This window comes from Lycorma delicatula, chromosome 5 (assembly GCF_047948215.1).
Source record: "Lycorma delicatula isolate Av1 chromosome 5, ASM4794821v1, whole genome shotgun sequence".
NCBI classification, from domain to species: domain Eukaryota; kingdom Metazoa; phylum Arthropoda; class Insecta; order Hemiptera; family Fulgoridae; genus Lycorma; species Lycorma delicatula.
Window position 1 is genome coordinate 105391111 of NC_134459.1, and position 12813 is coordinate 105403923.

Here is a 12813-nt window from a genome sequence, read left to right on the forward strand (position 1 = left end):
TGTAGTTAGCTATTGTTTTCACTATAACACAAACATTTTATTTATTATCTATCTTTTTCATGAAAAAACACTGTCTTCATTTCACTTATTGTTTCACAATTCTTAAATACTGTATTCGGAGATGTGGTATCACAGAGAAAACCCAATCTTTCCCAAGTTCTTTTATGTTCCCAACTTTCTTGTACAACTGTTATGTGTCAATCGTTTTATAGAAAGGTTGCATGTTTTTTAAGAATTTTTCCATTCTGCCGAAAATTTGATCAGCCGATTAGAAACTATGGTCCTGAAAGGAAAAAGCCATTTGATTTGAGAAACTGAAGTGTCATTATTGTATAAGTACTTCATAATTGAATGCAAAACTATATTATTTTTATTTTGCGCTACACATCCATTGCTGATTAATCAAAGCATTGTTATATCCTGAAAATTTATTGACTGTAAATATGAAATTAATGCTCAGGATATCTTGGTGCTTTCCTTTTCTGCTTGATCGTCAGTCCAACAAAATCACTGCATTTTTGTCAAGTCATCCATGCTCTGGAAATAAAAATTCAGCTGTCTTAAGTAGTAAGCTTCTTGAATTGGTGTCTTCAGCAAAGGCTGTATCTGCTGAAATCAAAGCAAGTTTAAGCTATTTATTTCATCATATTTTTTTAAAATATTAATAAAATGCATTTATCCTTAGTATATATATATATATATATATATATATATGCGCTTTTCAATCATTATATAATTAAGAGGATTACCTTGTTTCAATAAAGAACAATCACTGCAAACATCTGAAGCAGGCGATTTGAATACGATATTGAAATTGTTTACAAAAACATTTTGAAACATAGCAAAATGAGCCTTAAACTCTTTACTTTGAATTTCACTATCCATATTACGAAGTTTTCTTATAGATAAATGACGGTTCAAATACACACATTTAGATTTAATTCTTTTGCAATGGCTTTCTGTTGCTCTCAGGTTTGCAATAAATTCTTTCAATTTTTCTTTTTTATGTATACTTCTCTCAGTCTTTTGGTCACTGTCTTGATTTTATTCAATGGAACTACTATTATGTACCTTTGTGATAATATTTTTAACTAATATAGCTTGTCCTATTTTTGTAATAACACAGAGATTTTTCTTACAAACTTGTAAGAAAAGTTTCTTCAACTTTTTACATTGGGAATAAAATACTAAGCAGAAAACTGATGAAGACTGGAACCAGGTGATTTTTTTTCAGTTTTGGTTTTACGAAAATGTTGACTTTTAATTGGAGCTATTTGAAATAGTGCTAAAATTATGTTGGACTTTATGAAGACCATAAAAATTTTATTCTGATTATGTTTTACATCTGCTGGTTTTATTTTGTTACAGGAAAGACGTTTAGAAGAATGTTAACAAGGTACAGACTGTAGGAGCAGAATACCTTTTAATTTTACCTTCATATCTCTTACTTTTAGTATTCTTTTCAAGATCCACTATTGATATAACAATATAAAATAAAAATTCACACTAACACTATCATAAAAAACCACTATTCAAGCAACCCACTTCATATATTATGAAAAGAAATCAGCTGATGTGACAAAAAGGTGAAAAAAAATATATTTCATTGGTTGAATGTACATATCAATTGAATTGTTTCTAAGGATGGACAATACATTTTTTGAACAAAACTCTACCTTTCTTAATTCATTCAAGATTAGATAAATCATGATTTCAACAAAACAAGAACTTTATATTATAAAGTTTAGTATAAACAGTAGTACATGTGAACATAAAATTAAAAAATTTTGTTTGTGGACCAAACAAACAGATTTTTAGTTTGCTCCTTATATGTGCCTACAGTAAAGAAGAAAATGTATAAATTACTATTAGAATTTGCTATAAAATTAGGCTTTATGATCAAATCATATAAATCCTACATACTTACCTGCCATGGCCAAACACCAAATTGAGCATTTCTTCCTCCGACTATCCTTACTTCATGCCTTGGAACTATAGTGGTTGTTCCACATCCTGTAAGCATGAAATGGGAATATTATAATGAATATACTTAAATGTGATTATATGCAATTCATATACATATATATTTTTTGTTTGTTTTACGTTAGGCAACAATTTGACTAATATGACAAAATTGTGTTAGTTACACCTGATTGATCATACACCGCAGTTTAAATTTATACATTTTTTCAGTTTAATATATTTATTGTAAAAATATTACATATATTGACACAAACAAAGGAGTCTTGGTTTTCATTTATTATTTTAATTTTAGCCATTTTTTAAAAAAACAAACTAGAAACAAAGCAGATTTATAGCTGAGAAAATAAGTTCTGGAATCAGATACAGAATTTATAAATGGCAGTGAGGTTGTTGAGAAGAAAAATTTTATCAGTAATAAACATTCAATATCCTTGAAATAGTCCAAAAAACTTTGGCAATAAATTACTTTACAAAATTCCTGCTATATAATTTTTTTTTGAAAAATGTCTGTATCTGTTATCACTTTGTGTGTTTTTTCTTTCTTTTCTTAAAATTATAACCACCATTATTGTCACTGTATAGTGTTCTGTCAAGTGTCAGGTTCCAAATGTCATTGATTTCTCCAATTGTTCCTGTGCTTGCTCTAGTATTTTTAACTTTGCATTCTTGACTTCATCCATCAGCTTAAATATCTTTCTTCCTTTTTTCTTTTTCGTTTCAACTGTTCCCTTCAAACATGTTCAATTGAGTTTACCTTACTGAACAGTATTTAGGAATATTGCATCCACAGAAATTCTTCTAAGATCCAACACTCTATTTCATTCTTCCAATTCTCTATTAGCATACTCTCCAGATACTTATGTATATTTTTGAATTTTTTTTGTACTTCTTTTCTTTGTCTAATTTTTCATGTCCCTTTATTGTTTATCATTGCAGTTCTTTCTATAATTTTTTATTCCTTCTTTAACGTATGTCCTTCTTTTAAGTATTTCAGTCTCACTGATTTGATTCACCATATCATCAGCACATCTCATTAATAAGCAATTTAGATATTTATTTAAGCCATCTAATAAGATTAGATTTAATTTAAATTTAACATATCCAGTGCTTGTTACAGAGTCGTCTGAGATTGGTTTTAAAGATAAAAACACTTATATTTTTATAATTGTAGTCTAACATAGATGTTACCAGAATATGGGCAACAGAGGAAATTATTGTGTCATGAAAATCTGAATAAACATGTGATTAAAAAGTTATATTAAAAAAAAAAAAAAAAAAAAAAAAATACTTTTAGGAATACCAAGAACTGTCATCTAATGTATACATTATTTAATGTTGTTTACAAAATATCTCTGAGTGAGTATTTCATCAATTAGTATTTTTAGAAAGTAAATTCAAAAACAACATGTGTGTTAAACAAGATTTGGGATTGGGATTTAATCTGTTCATTCACTTCAGAGTGTAAACATCATCCAAGTTAAGTTAGTTATGCAACCAGTCTTTAAACTATTTATGTCTATTCGAATAAAAAATTTTCTTACAAAAACTTAATGTAATAAATGTTTGCGGTCAGTATAGTTACCCTAATTCTAATTTTAATAAGGGAAAAAACAATATCCATATACATTTATTAATTATTGAGGCATGTATAAAATTTAGTGAACTACTAGAGATAATTTATTTATTAGATGCCACATGAAATTAAAGTTTAATAACCATACTATTGTTTAAAAGTGGATATTTAAAAAAAAAATTATCTTTAGACATTTTCTAAATGGAAAGTATAATAATACTTTATACTTTGTGTACATTAGTAAATAAATATTTTTGTTATTTAACCTCTTTAATATCATTACAATTTTTTCTTATTTACTTTTAAATAGAGTGCAAACTAAAAATTAATATTTTTTAATTCTTCTAGCATGTCAAGTCAAGAAAAATTATTATTATTATTTTATTTTAAATGTAATTTTGTCTAAGTTTTTTAATTCATTTTCTTTCAGAGTTAAACATTTATTATTTACTTATTGTTGTTCATTAAAATAGTGATTAATAATATAATAAATTAAAAGCAGAACTAAAAGAAAGAATAAAAATTTTTGCAGAGTATAATTTGAAATAATTTTTCTTTTAATTTGACTATTTTATTGAATTATAATTTATAGTTTCATACATTTTTATTTTTAATAGGGTTTGAATTATACAAAGTTATTAATATTATATAAAGGAACATAATGTTCTCAATCTAAAATGACCTGGAAAGTTGTAAAGAAGAAGAAGAAGAAGATGTATCTGAAAAGAATATATTCAATAATCATATGATCGATAATCGTACATAGACCATGTGATAACACATTGTTGGTTTGTGTATACATTACATCTATCAAGATAAAAGTCACTGAAGCAGAACTTTCTGCTTTGGTGGTTCATTGATCTTGATAATTAATACTTCAGCTGAGAAAAGATATTTAATAAACTGTAACATTTCTGTAATAATATTACTATAATTATTTACACAAATATAAACTGTTCTGCATAGACTGTTACTGATTTCTTCCATCCAGCAAATAAAATATGATAAATCTCTTGTAAAGTATTAACTTATACAGTAGCGTGCAAGTCATCTGAACTTAATTATAATTTAATAAAATATAATTTTAGTTAGAACATTTTTATGTGTGTAATTTTCAATTATTTATTAGCTAATATGTCCTTTATTCTTATTTGATTCACATATATGATACATTTTGGATAGATTCAGTTATTACAACACACATTTTTTTAAAAATATCTTTTGATCTAGTTTCTTTTTGGTCATTTTTTTTAGAATTGTCCATAAAGTTCTGCATAGATTAATGTTGGGGGGTTACTTGATTTCTAAGCTTGTTTCTGAATGGAACTTAGAGAGCTTGGAGTTTCCATCACTTTTTTCAATGTACCACTAACTGTCACTAATAAATTGGAGCCTTCAAATGTATGCTATTTTTTAATCATTGTTAGATAGGCTAAGAATATTTTTTATTGGCTACCTTTCTAATATAACCAATTCTTTGCCCTTGAAGGTAAAAGCGACACTAAACAGTAAACATAACATTTCTCCATTTTGACATTCTTTACATAATTTTTTTTACATGAGTGAGTTTTTTCTTTTACTGGAGTTAATAGCTGCTTTTTAGCTAAATGATGAGCTGTCAGTCCAATCTTTGTTGTAATTCTTGTATTCAACTTAAATTGCAACAAAGATTTCTTGTAAGCATTCTGTGTGAAAAGTTATCCCATGTGCATTAGATCCACTAGCAGATAATTATCATTTAAAAACCATACTAAAAAGTATTGGGCCAGTTTTATTTTTTTTTACTAATAACTAATTTTATGATGGATTAGCTTCTCTTTATATGTAAAACTACACTCTTTATTTTTTTCTGAGGTGAGTAGAAACCAGTTTATTTTTACTGTTTTAAAATAGTATGAAAGTATCACTCAGAAATATTAGTCACTGTATGATATTGATATTCTATGAAAGAGAAAAAATGTTGGAATATTGTTTTCTTAGTTAAATGTGTACTATATGAAATGTGAAAATATGATTATGTAACAAAAATTGAATAAATGTCTTTACATATAATGCATAATTTACTGAAAATAAGCATATGATCATGTTAAAAACATACAGAATTAATGAAGCTAACTGGTTTAACCACAATGGATCAAGAAACAAAGATTTCTTGTATTTTGATTAATTTTCATGGAAAATGCTGCTTTACAGATTCTGCTGTTCATGTCATTTGCTTTGGCAAATAAAACTTGATAGATCTTTCACTTGGTATTCAAATCCATATACAGCAAATCAATGTTGAACATAAGTCACTGCGTTCCTTATGATCTATGACAAAAGGAGTAATTGAACTTTTTTACAATAAAGTCATAAGAATTTTGTCTTTACTTGCTCAAATCAAATTATATTATTTACATTAATATGACTTTATTGCCAAATGATATTTCAGTTTCAGTGTCAGCTAGACTTCTCATAAAATTTATGGAGTTTAGGTAAAAGAAATATATAAAAAAATTGTTTTTATATTTAGTTAGCTAAGAGCAGAAAAATACAGTGACTACATTAATAATTTTTTTTTTAATTGAAAAAAGACCTAGTTTTTGTTTCACCTATAACTTTGAATGAAATATAGTAATAACTTCATCTCTACACCAAGAATTAAAATTACTAATAGAAAAGACATAAACTTTTACAGAAAATTTTGTAGTTTGTGAGAAACAAGACTTACCTTAAATTGGCTTTAGCAGAAAGGGCTTCTGAGAACAGTCCCAGGTGATGGTCAGTTTTTTTTTTAACAACCAATTTTAATTGACATTGGTTGTCATTATCATTACCAATAAATAAATGCCAGGTGCAAAATTTAATATTTTATGAAGTGTTACATAATTATAGTGGTCAACAGGAACTAGTTCATTGTTTGTTTTATTTATTATTGTTTTTAGTTATTGTGAAACACATTGACTGCAGTACTGATTATTTACATCTTATGCAACCATTTACAATGAAGCTTCTATTCTCCCTTTATTTATCTTCTGAGCAGCAGGCGTATTTTTGATCTATCCATCTGATTTATTTTATTATGTAATACTGAGAAATTCTAAAGATTAAATTCTGATGTTAGAAGGATTAAATTCGCACTGAACCTGGGTGACCAGTATCACACCATTTGAATATAAAATTCACAAAAAATTCCATCAGTGATAATAGGGAGTGTTAGAAGAGACAAAAGCTTATGAGATATGGTTGTCTTGAAATGCACTGTGGAAATATGAATACTGAACAAAAGGACTTTAACAAAAATTACGTCCATTAAAAAAATGTATTTTTTAAAAATGACACATCCAGCCGGTTAAAAGGGGTGTCACTTGTTGGTATTTTATTATTTCTGTATTCCTTTTGGTTTCAAAAATGCTGTTTTCTTAGTTCTTACAAGTGTAACAGAAGATTCAGGTTTTAAGGAAATATTGCTTACAGTCTTACAAAGGATCATATAATCATATACATTACATGTGTTAGTTATATGTTGGACCATTAATTAAAAATATTAAAAATTTTTTCTTCAAGAACTTTAAAAAATGTGCATAAATGGTTTAAAAATATGATTAAATAAAACAATTGTTAATATCTTATAAATAAGATTATTATTTTATAATAGATATTTAAAAATAATCCTTTCTTACCTTTTTTTTCTCTGCTTGCTGATAATGTAATATTTGGCCTAATACTGCTACTTGTAGGTAGTGATGAAATAATAACTGTAGTTGTGCTTGGTGTTGTGGTAGAACTGCTTGATGATGGAGGTACTGTTGTGGTTGTTGTTGATGATGTTGTGGTTGTGGTTGTAGTGCTCGTACTACTACTACTACTACTACTACTACTACTAATACTGCTACTAATTCGATTGCTATTATTACTACTACTGCTACTGCTACTACTAACACTAAAACTATTACTATTACTAATACTACTACTAACACTACTAGTTGTAGAGGAAGGAAATATCGAGGGTCTAATTGGTTGGTGAGGGCGGGGTTTAGTTACAAATGGGGTATTAGGAGGGCGCTGTACAAGTGACGATGAAAGGACAGATGAAGGTGAAGGCCAAGATGAATTTATATCATTTGTGCCTTCTTCCTCATGTGATTGTGATCCTTGGTGAAATTGCATTTGGTGATGGCTGTGGTGACTCCATCTGTAATTATAAAATAATTCAATTAAAAATTTATCCTCAAATAATAAAAATGTCATAAAACATTTTCTATTTGATTTTTTTTCTTTGAATCCTGAAAGTATCAGAGAAAAATAAAAGAAGTAAAAAACAAACTTTAACCTAATTTATTATTTTTACTTACGACCTCACAATCTATCTTAGACAGACTTAAAAATGCATAATATATTTATTAATATTGTTTATTAGTAGCCTATACTTCATCTTACACTTTTACAAGGCCTTCAAGAAAGGTATTAATTAAAAGAATAATATGTACTTATAATCATTTAAACTACTTCTCATTTATTTTTAGAGACAGGGAGAAATTTAGCGTAATGTGTAATCAATGCTATACAAATGTGTATTTTATTTGTTTTTATTTATATTTGCTCTGATACATAAGAACATAACTGTCTGGACTCAAAAAATGAAAACTATTTTTCACATATATATTTTTGAAACTGGTAGTTATTTTGTAAAATTAAGCAGAGTAAAAAACAAATTCAATTATAATATCATCACAGTCATCTAAAAAAAAAAAAAAATTACTAAAAATGACCCAGCAAGTTTGGGAGATGTACATTACATTTGAATTAAGGAAATAATAAAATTTTATAGATTAATGCACATTTATAGATTATAAATTTGCTAAAAAGTTAATAGACTTATTAAAAATTAAGAATATTGAAAGTCATATAGAAGTTGTAGGAAATTACCTACTCCAATAGTTAGTTGGGCAGAACTGAACACATTTCAGTTTTTCCCATAACCAGATGATGCTATGATGATCTGCGTACTAGTCATTATTTTATTGTGTATAGTCTGTTGCAATACATTACTTTCTTTTGGTGCTCCCACAAATGTAATCCAATAAAGTGAAATCTGGTGTTCAAGGTGGACATGAACTCCTGGAAATATTCTTTTCTCCAAGACATCAAACACGAGTATTGCAGTGTTTGCTTTAATACCATCTTGTTGGAATTAAGGATAACTGATCTCTACTTCTCTGAGTTATCTGATGAATTCATTAAAGTTTCAGAGTAATAAAAACACTATTAACTGTCTTTTTAAAGAACATAACTGATTTTTGTTAAGTCCATTTAATATTCAATTTCTGGATTCCATAAAGGACACTCGTACAAATTGAGGGTTATCTGATAATCACAACTACCAGTTCTGAAAATTAGTACACCTTGACAGATTAAACCAAGCCTCATCTGTAAAGTAACAATAACATGATTTCAAAATTTTCTTCTATGAAATTTGTAAACCATTCACAGTAATGTAGTCTCTTGGTCATCCCAAGAGACTACATTACTGTGAATGGTTTACAAATTTCATGGTTTAGCATCATATTTAGACTCATTATCTGCTCCTCATTTGTGGTGTGTAAGGCACAGATTTCTGCGAACGTATACTCGCCTCACCGCGGAGAAGTGATGGCAACGACTTCTGGTCATAAGATGTCTACGAGTAAGGGAATACTTGCTGCTAGTCCTACTTGCATTCTTTAAGAATGAGGGCTGTAATCCTTAGTTATTTTATAACTGATTCAGAAATGGCTAAGAGGTATAAAGAGTGAGAGGAGAATACTCAGGTCTCCAGCTGCCCATACTTGCTGTGGAAAGTCGTTACATACATGGACTCGCCCAACTTACAAGTAGGAGGAAGACAGTGAGAATTCTTAATGTCCACGCAGGTCAGGGAATTTGCCATTGAAGGTTTTAGTGAGGTAGTTACCAAGCTCAGGCAAAAGAGGAAGCCGGAGCCAGTGCCTTTGATTTCCTCTGAGAATGAGGTATCGGAGGTGGAGTTAGGGATGACAACTGGGTTAAACCCATACCAGTGGTAGAGGCATTCAAAAAGGCAAAGGGCAGACATGGCAGTTCCGCCTGCTGGCTAAAGTAGTCCAGGGTGACCTTGACTACTTAATAGAGTTCTTGGTCCTCCCTGGCAGTGTTAGCTCAGGCGCAAGGAAGACAATTCTTCCTCGTTTGATGAAAATCAAAGAAGCCTTCTCTGTTGTGGCGGAAGGTTACGAGACCCTGGCCTCCAAGCCCAAGAAGGTCAAGGTTGTTCAAAAATTAAAATAGCTAAATTAATTAGCTAATTTCGGACCCTGATTAGGGAGCAGAACACCGACTTGGACGGGGCTGCGTTCAAGAAAGAATGCAGGCTGGTCTTCAAGACAGGGAAGCATGATGCCTCACAGCATCACAGTGTTTTCGAGTTAGGCGCTGGTCTCTTCCAGAGGTTCTTGTCCGAAAGGTAGAGTCTTTTTAGACTTCGCATCCTGTCGCGTCAAGGAGTACCTTGACGAACAGCTATGCTTCACTTGTTGTCGCTTCAGCCATAGGGCCAAATTCCCAAATTCTGTGAGTATGCGTCGGTCTACACGCATTGTGGTGAGGAGGGCCACAAGCGTGATGATTGTTTGCAGAGAAAAGAGGCTCCAACTTGAGTTAACTGTTAAAGGTTGCGCAAGAGTCATAGGCATGTGTTACAAGGGAGCAATTGAAATTTATTTCAACTCTCTCGATGATTAGATTCGGTCAACTAAATGCCCAGGGTGCCTATGTAATCCAAGTTGAGTTAGGTGAAGTTGTCGAAAAACGGAGCCTCGAAACTAAATATTATGTTTCTAAGCGGTATATTATGTTTCTCTTGCAGTACATTTCTAAGAAGGGAGGCATTGTTACTTCTGGGCATATGCGAGAGATTGAAGACCAAGGTTTTGTTTGACTCTTGGCAAGTTAGGTGGAACAATTCTTCTACTGGTCAATACACGCATGATATATTTCCAAAAATATTGAATATTTTTTTCCAAATTGCTCTGCAAGCAATTAGGTGGATCTCCCCCAATCGTTACACAACTCAATTCCTTTCAGGACATGGTGTATTTTGGAATAGTTTGGATATGTTTGGTTCTACGTTGTTTATACTTCTTCTACAACACCCATACGTGGTCAAGGGTGATCTGCCAGGTTTCCCCGGTGGGAAGAAGTTTTTCGTTGGTGACAGCAAATGCACCGTTCTGTGAGGGAAGTCTATAGATGATGGCGTCTTCATTCGGCAAGCCTGTGACACGCATCACGTCGTTGTCTGCCGTGGATGGTCTGGACCTAATTGATTTAGTTCATACTATCAGTACAGGGATCCCACTGGATCCCATTGGAAAAATGGGATAGAATTGTTAGGTTGGTAGCAGGTTGACCAATTCTTATAGGTGCTGATGTGAACGCCAAATCGCCTCTTTGGCACAGTGGGATCACGGATGTTGGGAGTGAATTAATGGAAGGTTTCATCGCGCAGCATCATTTTGATGTTTTGAATAAGCCGGCGAATTGTCTACTTTCGCCAATTCAGTTGTAGGTTTTCTCTCTGAGAATTTGTCTTCTGAAATTATTGAGCCGGAGGTCCGGCTCAGTAATTTGTAGCTTGGCTAGGAATAAAGTCCCGGGATATGACTATATCACAGTGGAGCTCCTTGTTCGCATGTTCCCGGTGAGTGATTCTTTATCGCCTCACTAGGATTTTTAATAGGATGTTCTTTGCTGGACATTTTCCAGCGTGTTGAAAACGTGGTGAGTTGAAACTACTTTTCAAAGGTGGCTACAAGGACCCCACTGTAAGTTCTTCTTACCGTCATCTGACGCTCTTGCCTGTAATAGGTCAGGTTTACAAGAAGGTTTTGTACCTACGCATTAATAGTAGGTTGACTTCTAACCATATGCTGATGGACGGCTAGTATAGTTTTCGCCCTGGCAAGGGGACAGAGGACGCTATTCTTGGGATAATGGATTTGGCTTCCACCAGCGAGTGTAAGTATGCACTCGGCGTCTTTTTGGACATATCCTAGTCCTTCAATAACTTGTGGTGGCTCTCTGCCTTATTTCAGTTACAACAACGTGGCTGCACGCAAAATGAGATCGAGACTCTCTCGTGCTATTTCAGCAACAGAACCGCCGTCCTTCATGACGGCGGCTTGGAAGTAGGAAAGACCCTGTCAAAAGATTGTCCACATAGAACAATTCTTCTACTGGTCGATACATGCATGATATATTTCCAAAAATACTGAATATTTTTTTCCAAATTGCTCTGCGAGCAATTAGGTGGATCTCCCTCAATCGTTACACAACTCAATTCCTTTCAGGACATGGTGTATTTTTGAATAGTTTGGATAGGTTTGGTTTGACTGATTCGGGCTTGTGCCTGCAGCATAGGGTCGATGACACTGCAGACTGTGTCCTTTATGTTTGTCCCCGGTACGAGGCTGAACATACCAGAGTTGTTTGGGAGCTTGAGAGAGTGAATTCCTTTCTTGATCTGCGAGTCAACTGGAAGACTTGCAGAGAATGGACTATCGTAGCTGGCTTCCTCCATTTCCTCGCCCTGAGTAGAACGGCTGAAGCGGTATAGTAGAGTAGCACCTCGGGTGGCTAGGGACGGCCTGAGCAGTTGATTAGGCATGTTGGCATCGAGCCACGGTTAGTTAATAAAGTAGTGGTGATTGTAGTTGAAATGTTAGCTGTCAGTGGAACGATGACTGCACTGCCTAGAGTATGGGTAGTCATGCCACCATGAGGTGTAGCGTCGTTTTGACGAGGGCAGTTTTTGAATGAGCAAGTATCACTGTAAGTATAAGCAAGACTGCACTGCCAAGGGCAAGGATTCGGTATGCGACAACTTGGCGATGGTAGCAAGTGAAAGTAAATGTCATGCAGGATTCTGCAGTAGAGCTGAGCGGGAGTAGGAGGTCTGTCTGCCTCTCCCTGGTAGACCAGACTGGAGTCCATAATGAAACCAATGAACTGAAATTGAGTTCACTAAGGGAACCAGGAATAAATTTTGTTGTTACAAACAACATTTTTGGTGGTCTGTTGTTATTCAATTGCCTTGAATTTATGAGACATTTATACACCAACAGGCTGTATAAAGTGTAAAGCTAGGCGTGGGGTTCATGCTTCCATGAACTTGGTTAGCTAGTTCAGAGGGCAACGATGTAGGACATTCAAGATGTCTGAATGAGGCCTGCAGCGAAGGCAAAAGCTCAGTTTATAAATCA

The 12813-nt window shown here is 32.4% G+C and overlaps 1 protein-coding gene across 1 annotated transcript in view; it reads right to left on the reverse strand.

Moving 5' to 3' along the window:
* The window catches only part of Sb (serine proteinase stubble), a 443865-nt gene that overhangs the window by 14272 nt on the left and 416780 nt on the right, over positions 1 to 12813 (reverse strand). Inside the window, exons 4-5 of the mRNA XM_075365332.1 lie at positions 7219 to 7730; positions 1928 to 2013 (exon numbers count right to left, since the gene is read on the reverse strand). Of these exons, the coding sequence (XP_075221447.1) occupies positions 1928 to 2013; positions 7219 to 7730 (598 nt within the window). The remainder of the gene's footprint in view (positions 1 to 1927; positions 2014 to 7218; positions 7731 to 12813) is intronic.